The following is an 18,364-nucleotide window of genomic DNA, read 5'->3' as shown; positions in this document are numbered from 1 at the left end:
TTCTAACGTTAGCCAGAGTCACAAACAAAAGTGAAAAGTCTGAACTGAATTTGCCTTTGTATCTTGCTAAAACTAACAACTTTAGAAGCTTAACTATAGAAGTTTTAGTAATACAACACTTTTCTATAAAAAAACAATGTCTATAAAACTAAACTTTACTTTATCTATAAAACTAAACTTTAAGAATGAGAGAGAAACAACCTTTAAATATGTATGTACCTATGTCACATTTTTCTCTCTTCTTCTTTCTTGCGCTAAAAGTCACCACGCCCCTCCCGTGAACCTTTGCATGCAGCAGCTTTTTCATAGTTCATCCAGAAAAACAGACAGGCCATGTGTCTGTGTCTTTGGTGAAGAAGTCCATGTGTGACAGGTGGGAAGGACACAGAAAGTTATGGAGACAACATGAGAAAAAAGGTGGTCAGTTTGTCTGCTCGATTGTCCGTCCCGTCTCTCAAATGAATTACAGGGCTGTAGCTTAATGAGCTGTGTTTGAGGGTGACTGGACACAAGGACACACATGCACACACAAACACACACACTGAACTAATACAAAGTCCATTCCATGGTTAAACAGTCAGACAATTGGACCACTTCTCTTTATTCATCAACTAAACAAATGAGCTTCATTTGTCTGTCCTCATTTCTTCACCATCAAACCTGTGTCTGTGCGTGTGTAAAAATGGTGATGTAGTGTGGGTCATTCTAAGCTAATTAGGCCAGGCTTGGGGCTTCTATCTGGTATAACGAGGGAGATCAATGAACAGATAAGACCGTTCCAGAGAGCAGCTCTCTCTGGCATCACCACAATGAAAATACCACACTCTCATGTTTGCGAAGCCCCCCCCCCCCCGACACATCCACATTTCAAATTAAAACAAACACAGAAGCTTACAGGTGAGGATGTACATTTGTGCACCTTACTCAAAAATGATTAGATATCAGCAACGTTACCCAGTTAAATAACGTCTATCACTGCTGGAGTGGTGAAGAAAATGGAGGAAACTAGGCAGACAGGCCCACCTTCACGTCCAAGTAATGTGCAGAAAAAAACAGCGCCTTGGAGCTTTTTATGATTCAAAGTCTTGCTCAAGGATACTTCAACATGGGCCAGCTTGTCTCTCTAATCACTACGCAGGCACCACGCTGATTCAGAGTGATTAAAAGCTACTGTCTAATCGTATATCTATAGGATGACATCAACAGCTGTAAAGATTTTGGGCAAGTAAGAAAAGTTTATGGGAATGAAAACATGCTCATAAACTTTTGCTATCTGAAAACCTCTCTGCAAATTCTCATTAAAACTGTTTGAAATCTTTTGCTCCATGCTGAAAGAAGTTGAGGTAAACACACTAATGACTGTGATTGTGTGTGTGTGTGTGTGTGTGTGTGTGTGTGTGTGTGTGTGGCATAGAGAGAGTGAGGGAGAGGGATGATCTGATCAGTCACAAAAACATGCCTCGTGTTTACCACGACTCGTATTTGAACCGGACTCACGCAGGGGGACGGGATTGAGTGAAGTGTGCGTGTCTGTGCCTGTGTGTGGTGAGCGGCATACATGCAAGCTCAAAATGGACGGCAACATGCAAATCCTTTTCTTCATATCAGGAAAGAAACATTAAACAGAAAACACAAACAAGACTGCGTGCAACACTCACACCCCAAAATATGCACATACACACAGTGTGCATTCAAAGACATACACACAGAGAAAGACAGAGCTATCAGAGGTTCAGCTACTGTGCACCGAGGCAATTTGTAATATAGATTTCCTCTATAGGCCACTGTAGTGTGCCATTTACCATTTCAAACCCTTTGATTTTTATCACCAGCGGATAATTCATCTTCTGCTGGTCAATAACAGAGATTGGGACCTAATGAAGGAGTCATAATCAAAACGGTCATCACACTGGTGTTTAAACACTTTTTGGAGTCATATTCATCGAAAATCTCATCTGTTGTTGAGATGATGGAAAACAGCAAGAATGCAAAGGGGAACCGTGAGGGATTGTGTGACTCGGCAGACAGAGATAACACTTACACAAAGACATACAGGTAAGCATATACAAAACAGTTTACTAGGGGTTACTTTACTAAGAGGTTCTAGGTGTATTTTCTTACATTTGGACTAATCTGCTACTGAGCAGATATGAGAGCTGTATTGATCTTCTCACTCTTAGCAAAAAAGAGAATAAGAGCGTTTCCCAAAATATGAAACTATTCCTTTAAGAACAGGAAATCTTGAGCTGGAGTAGTCTGAAAATTGAGTCTGCAAATAGTGAAAACGGTTTTAGCACGGGGCTGGGTGACATCTCAATATTATTCTTTACTGACTTTCAGTGAAATGGTATTGTGATGATACGATCACATCATGCTGTCATAACCCAAATGAATTATTCAAAGCAAGTTGTAACTGAAACTAACAAAATGGGTTATTGAAGTTCTTGTTTTACGTGTCTGAAGAGTTCTGACTGATGCAATACGTGACAGTGATACAGTTCATTGTATTGATCATGAAGTTGATTATTTTATATATTTTTGCCATCTTGATTTATATCAATGTCAGAATAAAATGCTCATTAATATTTTGACATTGATTGCAACCATATCAACAGTTTAACTACCCCCATGAAACATCCAATAAAAAAGAAACAGACCTTTACTTCATTCATACACTAGTAGCCAATGCCATGCCTTCTTTATGCAACACGCTGACTTTATAAACCCCTGAATAACTCTGACATGTCCTGCAATATGTTTGATCAGAAATTGTACAACAAAGAAAGGGGATGAAAGGATTTTCAGCTGTTGAGAAACAGACGACTTCACAACCACTGGCTTGGCTACTGACTGACCAATCAACTGGCCAGTGCCCTGGGCAATCACGACTGTCAAACCCTGGTGCGCTAATGTTAAGAGAAAAAAAAGAGAGCCACGCTATGTGGGCTGCATTATTCACAAGGACAGAGGGAAAAAAAGAGTAAGGTTAGGAGGAGCGAGTGAAAGAGAAAGAAATGGAGAGAGAGGAAGACAGGGAAATGGGTATGAAAGAACAAGTGAGAAAATAGAGGGACAGAGAACAGGAGAAGAGAGAGGGGGAAAAAAAGAAAAGAGTAAAGAGACAAAATGCAAAATCAGGATCCAAGAGAGCACCACTGTGCACGGCAGCTTAAGATGGAACTCAAAGTTTGTCGAATCTAAATGAACATCACTTTCCCGTCCTGGCTTTACCCTTAATTATCCATTCTGCGTTTGTACAGCGGCGGCTCAGCTCTGACAACCGCTCTCCCCTGAGACCCCCTCCCCCCCACGCTCCCAGAAAGAACATTAGGGAATATCAGGGAATATTACACCCAGGAATTAACGCTCCAAATCACCTTGCCAGGTTTAGGTCCCGCATGCACCCCTCCTTCTCTTGGACAAGATAATCCAGGCTCTAGCACCGGATATATGCCACTAATCATCAAAAAGGTAAGGGCAGGAAGAGAGAAGAGGAGGGAAGGAGAGGGGAGAAAGAACTTGAAGGGCATGGGAGGAAAGGAGAGGAACATATGTGTACTAGGATTCGTGTTGATGTAGTACAGTAGTCTTGGCTCAAATATTTCTCCAACTCACTACATGTACAAAAAGGGTATGCTACAAAAATCAATACGCTGACTGGCAGGAGGATACGATAATTACATTGAAATTATATTAAGTGGTAATGTTGGTTTAGCTTGCTGTGAGTACAGACACTGTCTCAGTGGTTCAGGCTCAAAGCCGACATAAACGAACACTCCAAATCATTTGCAGAGGCTGTCACTGAGGCCTGGTGTGTATTTGTTTACCTGGTCCTGTGCATCCTGTTTCTCTCGCTCTGACTTGAGTTTGTGATCGACAGCCTGCTGAAGATCCCTCCTGAGCTCTGCCACCTCTGTCTCCAGCCTCACAGCTATTGACCTGCACACACAAAACAAAACAATTGAACTCATTGCTATGTTATTTGGTCACTATATTTAAATCAGTCCTATATCTCAACTGGAGTTTTTAAAACTTATTCCAGTCTTTTCACATTCATTATTACCATATACGTTTCTAAAAAACAAACACATTCAATAGTATTAAATTCCAATATTAAGTTTCCTGAAAATCCACAGTGTTTAACGTTGGCCCCGGAAAGTGTGAGTATGCGTGTCTGTGTATGTGAGTGTGTGTGGCAGCCAAGCTAAGGGAATGTGAAGGGGATCAATATGAAGGGGTCTATTCCTGCCACGCAACTGTGCGTCTGTGTGTATGTGAGTCAGTTAGTGTCCGCAAGTGTGTGTGTACATGTGTGCAAGTGAGTTTGTGCGTGCCAGCTGCCCCGGCTACAGCGAGATCAATACGACAAATGATTACCATTTCCACAAACCTCCCTCCACAGCCTCGCTTCGGCCGCTCAGTGAGCCTCAACAGCCGCCCCCCCCCAGCTCTCCCTCCACACACACACACACACACACACACACACACACACCAAAACAAACCACCCCCTACTGTTGACCCACACTTCAAAGCAAATATAAATCTGAAAAATTAAGTTTATGAATAGTAAAAATATTTGAGCCTTGTACAGATAAAAGTTTTGGGTTAGTTAGTGTATTATGGATTTTACACTTAAAACAAGAATGGCTATGCAGGGGTAGACCAGAAACTGATTGCATTCGACCATTCCTTTTTATTGGCATTTGTGTTAAATTGACACATCCAAATAATACCCCAAATTAATGCACAGTTCAATATTTACCCCTCTCACTCTATACATGTACATTTTTTAGTTAATCAATTAGTCAGTTAATTGTCAAAAATAAAGTCTTATCACAAGTTATTTGATTTGATTGAAAGGACATGGTCATGGTAACAAAGGCATTCACTTGATGACACAAATGAAAAAAACAAACAAATATTGACATTTAAAATGGTTGCCAATTAACTTTCAGTCAGTAGTGAAGGCATACGCAGCAACAACTTGGCAAGTTTACTGTCTTATCTTTTCAAATGATTGATAAAAGATTGAACGCATAATTTCTCAAATATATTATCTAAACAAATTGTAGTTGACTATCTGTCTGGGTCTCAACACACACGCCCAATTGACTAAATGTTTCAGCGCAAAACTCAGTGGTAGTAAAAGCTGAAGTAGAAGCAGAACCGGCAAAACAAAAAGGAAAGAAAATGCCTGATAGATTGGTCCATGGAGAGAACACATGATAGGATGAACAGAGTGGGAGAGAGAAAGGAAAGAAAGAGAGGAGGCATCCTGTGGAGAAAGGAGGGGATTTCCCACAGCACAGATGGAAGCCATTAGTATGGTGTTGTTGCTTAAAAACCTTTCATGTCTTTGCACTTATTAGATAATACTGGGTTAACAGTAAACAGCATGATTCTGCAAATGGGTATAATATGCAGACACGGCGATTGTTTTACCATTCACTACCTAAAATTGGTTTAAATGTAATAAAATGTAATAATTCAGAATGTAACCTATAAAGTCTCCATGCCGAGTTTTAAATTGCCGGTTGACGCTGAAATGTTCCATGGCTCAACTTAACCAAGAAACTCCCTAAGACGGAGACCGTTGCAGTGAGGTCATGTCGAAGCCAAAGCCACAACCACAGCTATGCGCGCGCAAACAGACACACACAAACACACACTCTACTGGGTGATACATGCTTGCTGATGTCATCACCGCAGCTCTGGTGACACACACGGGTCAACCAGGGGTCTCACCTCTGAACTCTGAACTCCGCGACCTAACATCTGCTTACCTACCGTGTCCCTGTTGATACACATCTGTTAGATCCACTCAGGAACAGAATAAAAAGACATTTTTTCAGTGCACATGCTGGGATATCCAAATCTTCAGAAATAATAATACAATGTATGATAGAAGTTAGGCATGTTGCTTTGTAGAATCTCCTAAACAACGTACGTATTAAGCGCTTAGGGCTGTTCTGTTCAACACATGTTCAGTTAAACAGCCTACTGTATGCCGCACGTAAAAAAGCTAAATGTTTTTGATTACTGAGCTTACACAGGGGACAATGGGAAATGGGATAAGAGAGGAAGCTTCTTTCCCTCTCTCCCTTCTTACCTTATTTTCTCCTCTGCTAGCTTTCCCTCAGTCAGGCACCCCTCCATCCGCCTCGCCTCTTCACCACGGGCTGCCAACTCCTCCACTGAGTAGGAGAGAGAGAGGAGAGACAGAGACAGAGGGAAAAAAGTGTGAGATAAAGAGCAACAGTTCACTTCAGACACTGCTAGTTAAGATTAATTCACAAGTGGGCCTAATTCAAATGGCCATATGACAGGGGAACAAAGAAGACATTTTCCAATTGTGATATTAATAAAGTTGTGACAGACTGCTCTTGACGGTGAGTTGATTTGTTTTGTTTTTTTAATGGATTCAAAGAAAGAAAATAAGTGAGGGTTAACACAGTACTTCACATGTTCCAGCAGACCAAGGTTAATAAAATGATTTACAAAACATGCATACAGTTCAGTTCATGAGTGGTAAAATAATGAGCTGTGGGGCACTTTCACAGTAAAAATGCAGAACTCTGCCACAGAAGAGGCACTGAATGCCTTTTAGAGGCAGACAAGGAAGGAGTGAACATATTGCACTGCTTACACTTAAACAGGGCAACAGCCTTTTTGTTTACAGACAAAAGAAGCGCTCCCCGACTTCGTCAATAGATGGCACTCTTTACCTTGAGCAGGCCACTTGAGCTCATACTCCTGACTGCATCCCTTCAATCACATTCCCTTTTCAGCCTCTCCTCCTACATGCAATAAAACCCCATTGTCCTACACTTAGTAGTTTAGCACACTGAGCGGATGCATAATAAAGCACTAGTCAGGTTCCTTAGTTAGGTTTGCTTTTGCAGGCCCTTTTTAGTTTGAATTGAAAATTTAGGATGTGTACCGTCCCCCCATCCCATCCTCCCTCCTGTATCCTGTTTTGTGAGTCAATGTTTCTTCATAGCTCTTAAAACCTTTTCACTGAATTCAGTATTCATTGAATATAACATAAACTGTCAGCCATCGGTGGCCAAGGCTAGTGAATATTGAGAAGGTGTGTGCGCTGAATATGTAGAGGTGTGTGCGCGCCTGATTATGTGTGTGCGTTGAATATTTACAGGACGGACCTTGACTTTGCAGGTCTGAATGTGTATTTCAGTGTGTGAAATAGAAATAGAGATTTTTTTTGTGTATTGCTGTAATGCTTTTAGGACCACGCACCACGCTGTGTTGATAGCGGCGGGACAGACTGAATAGGGGGAGGCTAAAACCAATACCAGAAAGGAAGAAATACTGAAAAGAAAATCTACATTTAATAAAACTATGATTAATTTATGGCTTTGCAGCACCCAAACTGTTTAAACTAAAGCCCTAGGAAAATTGAAGAGGCAACAGCAATTGCTAAATATTTAACAATGCACAAACACATTTTATTTGTGTGTGTATGTGCGTGCATGTGCCCCACTGTGGCTACTTACCTAACCTCAAGGTGAAAGTTTTCTATGAATCTCAATAATCAATAAAACAGAGATGTGAAAACTTAAGATGGGGATCAAATTCGCATTCAAGGCATTAGTTTCGAGGTGACCTCAGTGACACCTCCCACCAGGGGTGGCCATAGAGAGAGCAATTAGCTGCATAGACCGACCGTTTACACAAACATGACTGTTGACTGCACCAAAGGTAGACACAAACACACACACAGCTAAAACACATAAAAAAGTAGTTCTTCTTTCTCTTTAACTTAAAATGTCTACCAATATAAAAACACACAAAAGTAGACAGCAAATGGCAGCACACATACAGACATACACCAGGTGTTTAGACAAATAGATGTGTGGTAAATCTAGCTTAGTAGGGATTGATGACCAAATACCTGCCATAATTTTCCACATTAAACGAGGCTCCGCAAGGGATTGTGGATTTCTTGGCAACCAATTCTTCTTAATAGCTTAAGGTAGAAAAGTAGTCCATATGCTGAGGTCTGTGCTCTTTTACAACCTGTTTTTAGTGGCTTCACAAGTTAAGTTATGACATTAGTCCACAATCTAAGATCTCAGGTTCCTCGCTCTCTCACTTTCTTGACCCTCTTGTACTGGCTTCACAACTTAAGGTATGACATTAGTCCATAATCTGACTCTTTCTCGATCTCTCCCTCTCGGTGCCTTCATACAAGCTTCAAAGCCCATCATACAGCATCAAGCTATAATCATAGATCTGCGGTCAGATTACCCCGCTCTCACAGCTAACCTTTAACATGAGAAGGACGAAAACCCGGCTAACCCTGAATCAGTGGTTGGGGCTAGGCTGGGCCCTGCCTGGCCCTCATAAAAGCTTCATAAGGCTTCATAGGAGCTTCCTTTGGCTTTGTTGGGGGATTCGTAGCGGGCTAAGGTGCTCCCGAGAGACGTCCCAAAGCCTCCCAAGACTCTTTCTCTCTTTTTCTGAAGTTTCATGGGCTTGCAACACTGCTTTTGGGTATAAGCCAAAAGGTGCAGGCGCACAGCCGCACACAGTCATGCACACAAATACACCACAAGAAAGAAAAAAAAAAAAACATATGCACACAACAATGAACACTCGCAAAGACTAACACACACACAAACGCGCGCACACACACAGAGAGTCTAAAACTCACACACACATATGCACCCCAACACACTCCCCTTTTGCTCTCTCCTCTCCGCTTTATTTACAATCCTCTGGCAGCGGTACAAGGGCCCGGGGCTATAACACACGGCACCTAATGCTCAAACTGCCAGGTAATCTCATGTCTGACATCCCCCTTTGATAGAAACTGATCAATAGACTCTTGTAAAGGAGTCATTTTCTCTGATGTTTCTACCAACCACTTCTCTCTATCTCTATCTCTCTACCCTCCTCTCTCTCTCTCTCTCTCGCTCCTTCCCCCCCTTTTCTCTTTTATTAGCCATACATTTATAATTCATATTTCAGCAGGGCTGAGTTTGCTCTGAGACAAAGGGGGGCTTCTTTGTGTAATAAAGAACAATGGTGGTGAAATGATGGGGAGAAATGCCAGTGTTTGCTGCTGGTTCCGGTGAACAACAGTTTTGGGGATCGATAGAGTGTGAAATGGGATTATAGCTAGTAATAGAGGTGAATTGGAGGAGAGAGGCTTGTGCACGTGTGCGTCCAGGGATCCAGATTGGATAGCAGCACTCACAGACACACACACACACACACACACACACACTTGCGCACGCAATAATGATTTCATCATCTTTAGGCAAATGCGCATCAACAGCACAGAGGGGTGGTAATATCACATTTCTGTTTTTGTGGAAGTGTGGAAATATGGATATTGTGTTTTTGTTTATGCTGTTATTTCATTTGTTGTCACACAGCATCACATTTACTTCACATTACGGCCAACCTTACAACACATCTTATTTAAGATGTAAGATGACACTATCAGCCATATTTGAATATTGTAAACATCCATCCATGCTTGGATTTCACAGGTAGTTGATATGAAAACAATTAGCCAGCCATTTGGAATATACCACATAAAGTTTCCTATGAAACTGATTAGTAACACAATCTTTACCTATCTGCACCTTTCTATTTGTTGTCTGTATAAGTCTTAGAGTTTCAAAAACCCATCTATACTGTTAAGTGCTACATCGTCAATATCAATATATTTACTGCACACACACTGGCATTCTCTTAGCACCATATGCAGTTTAAGTGCTGTGTGATTTACTCTCACTATTTTGTAAGAAGCTGAATATCTAGTGAACTGGGAACCATACAGAAAATGCATGCTGTCAAAGAGTGACAGTAAATTTGACACATACAGTCATTTGCCAAGTTTAAGGACTTTTTTTCTCTCTGTTTTAATCACCCTCTTCTTTCCTGTCTCTTCATCCTCTCCTGCCACAGTCTGATTGAATCCAGCTGCCTTCAGATGCTTCAGTCTCATCCATATGACACTTCTCTGGTTCCCAAATCATCCTCCTGTATTTCTTTCCTCCTTTGACATTCCCTCTATCTGGCCACAGAGACCTTTTAATAAAATATCCATCCACCTCCCAACAGTTGCAGTTATGTAGACGTCAAGTTAATTGTAGGTTTCAGGTAACATGTTACCGGCCTTACGATGCTAAACTTTATTACAAGTAAACATGCTCTGATAGAGACCAGAAAAATAAAAATTCTATAATAATTCAGTCAACATCAGTGGTAAAAAAGATATTCAGTACTCTCACAGACTGCAAAAATAGCATACAGAAAAATAACTTTATCTATTATAACAGTAAGTAAGTAAAAAAATAAATGAATAGTCTTAAATAAAAGGTTTTGATGGAAAAGTACTTGGTTCTGCTACTCTTTTTTTCCTCATTATTTTACTGTATACCTCTTTGTGTATGTCCATGCTGTCATCAGCTTTCTATCCTGTTCATTTTCACAATCCACTCCATCCTAGACCAGATCTGACTGTTATCAAGCAACAAAAAGAATCATTACCACTCAAGGCAATGTTTTCATTATACAGAAATGACCTCGACAAGGGCTTCATGTTAATAAAAAGGCCTTTTGTTCATGACAGTAATTTCTCAAGCTGACTCCTCACCCAGTCTATTCAGGCCACTGCTATATACAGGTAAACAATGCCCCCTTTGTTATAATAATGCATCTTTATTCTTCTTAAGTCATTACAATAGGCTCCACGATGCTGGATTGTATTTGCTAAAGGTAAAAGTCGAATAATATGTGGTTTTGTGTGGAGCGTGGAGTTGAGGGAATGCGTTTTGATCACAGACAAAGGCCAAGCTACACAGCGTTGTCCTTCTGTCTCTATCTTGTTAATGAGCAGTGTTCACCGAGCAAGCCAGCCACTGTCTGCCACAGACAGAGACCTCAGATTCATCTCTCTGCGGACAATAGGTGAGTGTGTGTGTGTATTTGTACCTCGGAGAGCAAGTGTGTGTGTGCTAATTAAAGCAGTGGAAGTTGGGAGAAATGGCTGTGTGCGTGAGTGTGTGTATGCGAGGTGTTTGCCTGGCGTGACCGTAGATGTGTACGTTAATTCTTAATGAGACATTTCTGTGCCCGGAGAGACCAAGCCATCACCATTCCTGCACTGACACACTACTACAAAGGCCACCATTGTGCGCGTGCACACACGCACGCACACACACATAAACCAGATCATTACCATACAGCTAAAGCAATGCGGCATTAAATCAAACCTCTATCTACAGTGTGTGTGTGCCTGAGTTAACACTGTGTGCAGACAGCTAGCAACCGGATCACCACATTGCTGTACCACTGCTGGCTAATCGAGCTGACATGTGGCTGGTTCTGCAACAAAAGGCAGGGCACATTGTATGGCTCCTCCAGCATGTTATATGCATATGATCGACAACATGGCCCAAAAGTTCAAACACGAAAAGCAAGGCAACTTGTAAATCAAACAGTGAAGTGAGGTCAAATCAATTCTTTATAGAAAAAATGCTCATGTTAAGCAAATGCTTGTGCACCTCTTGCTCAACTGTGCAGAGTTACTTTAAAAATAGATTATTTGTCCGGTGAATAAAAAACTGTGCATGTGTGTATATATATATATATACATTATATAAGTATGTGGTTCACTTAAAAGATGAATGGATGAAATGATTAAGTGATGGATTTATTGACTGATTGCTACCTGTCACTTGGTGCTTGCTGCGTAGCTCCTCCAGCTCTTGGCTCAACTGCCTGATGTGACTGCTAAGACTCTGTTTCTCTCTGATGACGCTCCTCATCTGCACCTCCTCCTTCCGTAACTCCTCCTGAAGTCTCTCCACCTCTCCCCTCTGTACATCCACCTCATTGCCCCTCCTCGCTGCCTCTTGTCTGGCCTCCTTCAGCTCCTCCTCTGACTGTCTGAGAAGTGCCATATGTACCTGCAGCATAAGGAAAAGCATAGGAATAATGAAGAACTGTGTTTCTTCACGCACACACGTGTGGTTTTAGTGACCCTTATTATAGTGACTTATTATATATATATATATATATATATATATATATATATATATATATATATATATATATATATATATGTGAGTAGGCAAGATTAATGGACAAGACCTGACAGCAAGAGGAGAATATACTACAGTTGCATGTGTGTGTGTGTGTGTGTGTGTGAATAAACGTGTTTGTGCATGCATATGATCTTAGTAAGCATGATAGGTCTATCACTTGTATGTGTCAGGGGATGCACAAATGAATGTGTAAAATCAAACGTTCCCACTTCCACCTACACACATATACACACACACACACACACACACACACACACACACACACAAATTATGTGTCGATGACTGCCAGCAATGTTGGCACATTGCCAGGCTACAGTCACCACTTTGAGTAATTTGAATATTTAGTGTCCCATTGAGCTCTTAATTGGAGTCAATTTCACCAGCCTTGGCACGTTTGGTGCTTTAATTAATGGCAAGGCAATTTGTTTCTGCCAGGCAATCATGGGACAATCTCAATGAGTGGTGGGTGTGTGGTGCCGCTGGACGTGGGACGAGTACTCCTCTTTTGGAACTTGCAATGAATCTCCAGCTTGTGTTCTTAACCTGAGGTGCATGCACGCGCAACATTTTAGGACAATGGATGAGGCTTCTGAATTCAAAAGTAGAGGGCAAAAAGGTCAAAACAATATGTCTTCTCCATATTAGAGGACAGGTCAGCCAATACACATTACTTTAATACCTTCTGGGTGTCCGCCAGCTCAAGCTCTAAGTGTGTAGCTTCCTTTTTCAGACGCATCACTTCCTGTGCCAGCTGGCTGCGAATGGTCATGTGTGTATGGTGGGACGCAACAAGACTTTGCTTCAGACTCACTTTTTCCTGGGTTCTATGGTGAGGACAGAAAAGAGTGAGTGGCGCGTCTAAACTGTTTGTGTGAGGAATGCGAACACAGTGAAAGACAAACTGTCTGCAACAAGAACAAACTAAGGCAGATAACAGATTAGCTAAATGAAAAGAAATTATTTGAACAGATTATGTTGAAAGCGTGTAGCATATAGTGTGCAACTGTGTGTCATTTGGCAAGTAGACTGTTAAGAGAATGAGAGCGAGTAAGGGGAGGAGGCAGATGGGAAGGGCATGAGCGCAGAGACAAGGACAGGAACCGGGATCAGCAGAGGAGAATGAGAGTTTTATAGACTCAGTTATTACTGTCTCTCCAGCCCTGACTTCATCTGAAGAATAGCCTTTTCACACTCCACAAGGCTCTCAACCTGCTCAGTACAGCGCTGAAACACACACATGCAGATACACACACGCACAAAAAATAAGTGGGTGCTGGAAGGTAGCTTCATTTTTTGTCAATGTAAATCTGAAACTAACTTTAATTCAAATCTAATCTCTGTATCCACATGTATCTGTGTTATGTTTGAACACAACTAGAAAGCAAACGAATTTCATATTTTCAATTGTTATATATTCAGTTGTTATATATGTATATAACAGTACCATCCATGGCCTTACCTTCTGTAACTTCTGTCTGTGTCGGAGCAGGCTGAGATACTCCTCATCAGAATGAGAATGACTCTGTTGGAATAGCCGTATGTCACACTCCAACATCAGTTTCTACAAATGGAGGGAGCAAGTGGAATAGGAGAAAAATTATTCATATTTTAAAGAACTCACATAATGAAATATAACTTGTTTTTTGGCAGGCTAATTTTAGTCAATCATACACTGAAAATGTAACTACCAAAATGCAAACAACGGAACTAAAACAGAAACAAAAATGACTTAAAATGACATACAGTAACTATTAAAAAAGCTAATTCACAAAAGGGTGAATTTGTAAAGAATTGTATTTCAACAGATTATATGCATTTTTCTTTACTAATAAATGACAATGACACTGATGTGCCATTAAGGAAACAAATCATTCTGCATTATCATTTGTGAATTGATTTGTTGCATCACAGAGCACAGAGGCACATGGCATACAGTTGACAAACCCCAACACAACTAGCAGAACATTAATGAGTGAATCTATTATAAGAAATTTCAACAGGCAATAGTGACACAAAAGATCTTAGCATTGTTGAGGTAAAATTACTGTATTTGTCAATGGAGTCTGGTGGCTTTGACAAGAGCGATAAAACGGCTGCTTCTGGTTAAACAAAAGGGATCTTACTCTGTCTCTGCAGGGATCCTTTCCATAATGTTGTCAGACACTTATAATAACAATCTGAGCCAGTCAGTGGCCAAAACAAGAAGTTTTAGTGGATGTATTTTGACAGTGCACTATTGCCCAGAAGGATTATAATGCAGCCCTGTTTCACAGCTGCCAGCTGCAACGCTCTCGCTCAATACTGGGCAAATAACAAATTCAACAAATAACTTTTAAGTCAACCACATGCACATATACTTTGTATACTTTTACTTTAAAATAGGATCCAGTTTTCCTTTAATTACAAAGGAATATTTCCTTGGAAGAAAATGTACCATGTGGCTCATTGTATGTATCACTACTCTCAATCTTAGTCTATTAGCTACTGTCCTTTATATAGGGAAATTATGTAACTAATTTAAAAGTAGACATCTTTGTAGGACACTTTACTTGTCTTCTTGTGTCCATCTTTACGTGAAATGTTCCCTATTCAGAATACAAATGGACTAGAATAGATAGCATTAAGATACTATGTAAGTTTCTGCTTGTTTTTCCATTTGCACTTGATTATGAAATGCTATAATATAAATATGTTGATTTCATATAAGTATTATTTTTTTATTTAGATTTTCTTGTAAACAGGGAATGAAGACATTAGTGATTTTAGGGTTAGCTGAGCCCAACAGCGGCATGAGGTAGAGCATTAGCAGGACGTGAAGCTTCATAAGAACTCCTAACCTCTTGATAGGCGCCTCACAATCAAAGTCATTAGCCAGTGTAATAAAGGGCCTGAGATACAGCCATTCTTCAACAGCCTAACTCTTTTATAACCAACAGATTAAAGTTGATTGGATTAAAATGACATTCTGCCCGTCTGACCTTGGCGGCAGCAGTTAAGTTCATCCAAATTAAATTTCTCCGTAATAAAGATGATTCATTTGTTGCCTGACGTAGTAAATATAAAACAGAAAGAAAAAGGAGAAAAGATTAAGTGACACACGTCAGTGCTCAGAAGCACTAACGCACACTTTCACACGCTCACAAGGACACATGCACACAAAAGAATATACAGTACCCATGCTTGCATGTACACACACAACACTACTATAGCTGGCAAGTACCTGGGAGCACATGCAAGAACACAGAGGCAAATTTGACTAAACCTTAACACTCATTCATGAAATTCCTTCCTGTTGAAAACAATGAAAAATGCATCAAAAATGCATTAAAAAATGTTGATTCTTATTTTAAAATGAAAGACATCGGCTACCGGAATGATCATGTCACCTGACGATGTTGATCATTGCCAATGCTGCCTCATTGATTGTTACATGGACATATTACAAGGAATTTACCTGCACAATAAAAAACACAGTTTTAAATGCTGTAGTAAAATGAATATTCTAATCTCTCTCTCTCTCTCTCTCTCTCCCTCTTTCTCTCTCTCTAAAAGGCTAGGACTGGCCATTGCTGATAGAAACAAATCAGAATCTTTACAAAGGGATAAAGGACAAACTGAGTGCTGTATGTGTATTTGTGTCTGGAATTATGCCTGCCTTATGTTTGTGCCTACATGTGCTACTGTAATGTGTTCGTGTTTATCCTGACCTGCTTTGTGAGTGTGTCCACCTGCTCCTGAAGATAGTCCACTTTTTGCTGGCTCTCCCTCAGTAGATTCTGATTGGCCTGGAGCTCATCCGTCAACTGGTCAAGAGCCTCCTGCGAGTTCTCCCATTGGCCTACCTTTTCCCGGTACCGCTGCACCATCTCAGCTAGCTCTTCCTTCACCAAATGAGTTGATAATTGGGACTCTCTTAGCTGCCCATCAAACATAGTGAATAAGTGTTGGGACCTCTCTTTATGGGAAAGAAAGTAGTGGCCTGCATGTAACTCTAAAAGCCTTGAACAAAAAAACAGTAATAAAACTCACACAAAGTCACACAATGTGTGTCTGTGCAGAGATAGATTTACAACTGTGTTATTGTAACCTGAGCTTCACTGTTGTGATTTCTGTGGGAAAAAACGGACCGCCACGTCCTGTTGGTTGCTGTGTGCTTTTGTGCCTAGCACGTTTAACTTTTGTGTCATTACCCCGCTGCTGGGCTTTTACTTACGTGTGAAGCCAATAACTGCGCTTTATCAATAACAAAGTCCAGCGAAGGTAAGTTTGCTGCTGGTTCCTGTGTGAGAAAGTGGTAATTATTGTGTATATTTACTTGTGTTAGTTGCTGCCACTGTATGCAGAGCCAATAACTAAATATTTTCAAGACCAAATTCCAGGATGGCTGCTGAATGCAATTTCGCTCGTGACAGTGCGTCCTCCATTTTGGTTCCTAGCTCTTTGCTTAAGCTTTGCTGGCCTGGCCACCATTCTGGATCACTGCGTGAGCAGCCACCTAAATGGTTGTGTCTGCTATCTTCCTCTCTCTCCCCATCTGTTGTCCTACACACACCTACATCATATACTTGCTGATTGTTGTATGTTTTTATTGTGCTTAGAGTAGATATTGGTGGTTTACTGGCTGAAGATTTTGATCACTGATCTGTGCTAAAATTAAATAAATCACATTGTAACTATTCTACCCTGTATTTATTAATCTTTATTAATATTACTAAATAACTTTGATACTTGCTAATAACCAAACCTGCCCCTACCAGATTACAAAATTAGGTAATGGCAAACTCACAGAACTGCAAACATGTTACACAAAAATTGTAGAGTATATATGTATAATAGATATAAACCTGATGAAATCTCTTTAGAGGCACTGAGAAAGCAATATGCAATAATGGTAATACACTGCTTTAGTGTAAATTAAGACCTACCTGTTGCTGTGAATACTGTAGTTCCTCTTCAAGAAGTTCCACCTGCCCTTGCACCCTATGCACCTTCTCTAGTGCTGCTGTGTACTTTTGTTTAAAAATTGCTACAGTTTCTTTCTGCTCCTGGGCTTGTGAACTGGCATCTTTCAGTTCCTCCTTGGCTCCCATAAGCTGCTGTTGAAGAAGCTCCATCTCAACCTCCTGCTTCTTTAGCTTCCCTTCAAATGTCTCGACCTGTCTCGAAGCAAACATAACCAAATGAAGCACAAATGTTGAAGAGAATAAACCTTTGCACCTTTATTTAAGTGGAACAAATGTAGCCTGAAGGTTTAGTAGTGACCAAAACAGTGTTAAATGTTAATGGAGAGTGGAGTTTTGACTCCCCTCGTGTATAGGAGCTCTCGAGAAAACGTACAGTACAGCTGCTAAGTGTGAAAGTGTGGGGTGTTACCTACTGAATGTGTTATAAGTAACTGATGAATGAAGTAGAAGGAAGCCTTAATGTATGCACAGTGCATACATTTAGACTTACCATAATACAAAATCAAACAGTGAAACAGGATACTTGACATGATGCTTCATTGTGACTAAATGTACCTTAAAAAAATAGAAAAATGGACGTATGCTAGTTTGTCTAACGTGGTATAATATACTGTGCTGCTCTACAGTAACCTCACTCATAATGAAAGGGGAACCCAGGAAGTGAAACCAGGCTTAATCCCAGTGTTACACAAGGAATCCTACCGTAGCTCACCTTTCAACCGGAGAGGTTGAGAAAGTTAAACCCGCTCTAACACTCATCTTGAGTTCATCCACGTTAATCCCGCTGTAATCTGGATCAGAACATGAGGGTTTACAGCTAATGACAGCCAACTAGTTAGATTTCAGTGGTTCACTGCAGCTTGGTTTAACCAGGGATTAGCTGGGCCCATCTAGGACTAACACCCGGTAGGAGGCAGCATGACTGAGTAGAAAACTTGTTCACGCAAAGGAAGAAAGAGGCACAAACCAGAAGAGAGGATGGAGGAGAACCAACTTCCATTCTCTACTTTAGAGTCAAAAACTGATCATCCTGTGTAGGTGTATGTGCATGTATGTGTACTGTTTATAACCATTGACTCATGACCCATGTACACTCGATTTTATTCAAGTGTGATGGCGAATATTTTACCTAAGGTTATCCACCGTTAACACACACAATATAAACTAAGGTGTCATATGACACCTTTACCCATTATAACTGTATATTATGTTACTAGCTCTCTGTCATAGTATCTCTTTTCCTGTAATGTATTCACTATCCCACAGTCCAAACACTAATGGTGGATTTAGCATTTCTGTCCGCCGCTGGATGAAAGG

The 18,364-nt window shown here is 40.6% G+C and overlaps 1 protein-coding gene across 1 annotated transcript in view; it reads right to left on the bottom strand.

The window, feature by feature from the left end:
• LOC123980925 (putative uncharacterized protein MYH16) overlaps nucleotides 1-18,364 on the bottom strand; it is a 116,323-nt gene that overhangs the window by 24,966 nt on the left and 72,993 nt on the right. The window contains exons 16-24 of the mRNA XM_046065569.1: nucleotides 17,009-17,239; nucleotides 16,297-16,362; nucleotides 15,791-16,000; nucleotides 13,543-13,644; nucleotides 13,231-13,307; nucleotides 12,763-12,907; nucleotides 11,708-11,945; nucleotides 6,110-6,194; nucleotides 3,828-3,939 (exon numbers count right to left, since the gene is read on the bottom strand). Of these exons, the coding sequence (XP_045921525.1) occupies nucleotides 3,828-3,939; nucleotides 6,110-6,194; nucleotides 11,708-11,945; nucleotides 12,763-12,907; nucleotides 13,231-13,307; nucleotides 13,543-13,644; nucleotides 15,791-16,000; nucleotides 16,297-16,362; nucleotides 17,009-17,239 (1,266 nt within the window). The remainder of the gene's footprint in view (nucleotides 1-3,827; nucleotides 3,940-6,109; nucleotides 6,195-11,707; nucleotides 11,946-12,762; nucleotides 12,908-13,230; nucleotides 13,308-13,542; nucleotides 13,645-15,790; nucleotides 16,001-16,296; nucleotides 16,363-17,008; nucleotides 17,240-18,364) is intronic.

The sequence above is a fragment of the Micropterus dolomieu genome, linkage group LG01, assembly GCF_021292245.1.
Source record: "Micropterus dolomieu isolate WLL.071019.BEF.003 ecotype Adirondacks linkage group LG01, ASM2129224v1, whole genome shotgun sequence".
NCBI classification, from domain to species: domain Eukaryota; kingdom Metazoa; phylum Chordata; class Actinopteri; order Centrarchiformes; family Centrarchidae; genus Micropterus; species Micropterus dolomieu.
Note: the sequence above shows the minus strand (reverse complement) of the source record. Positions and strands in the feature narration are given on the sequence as shown.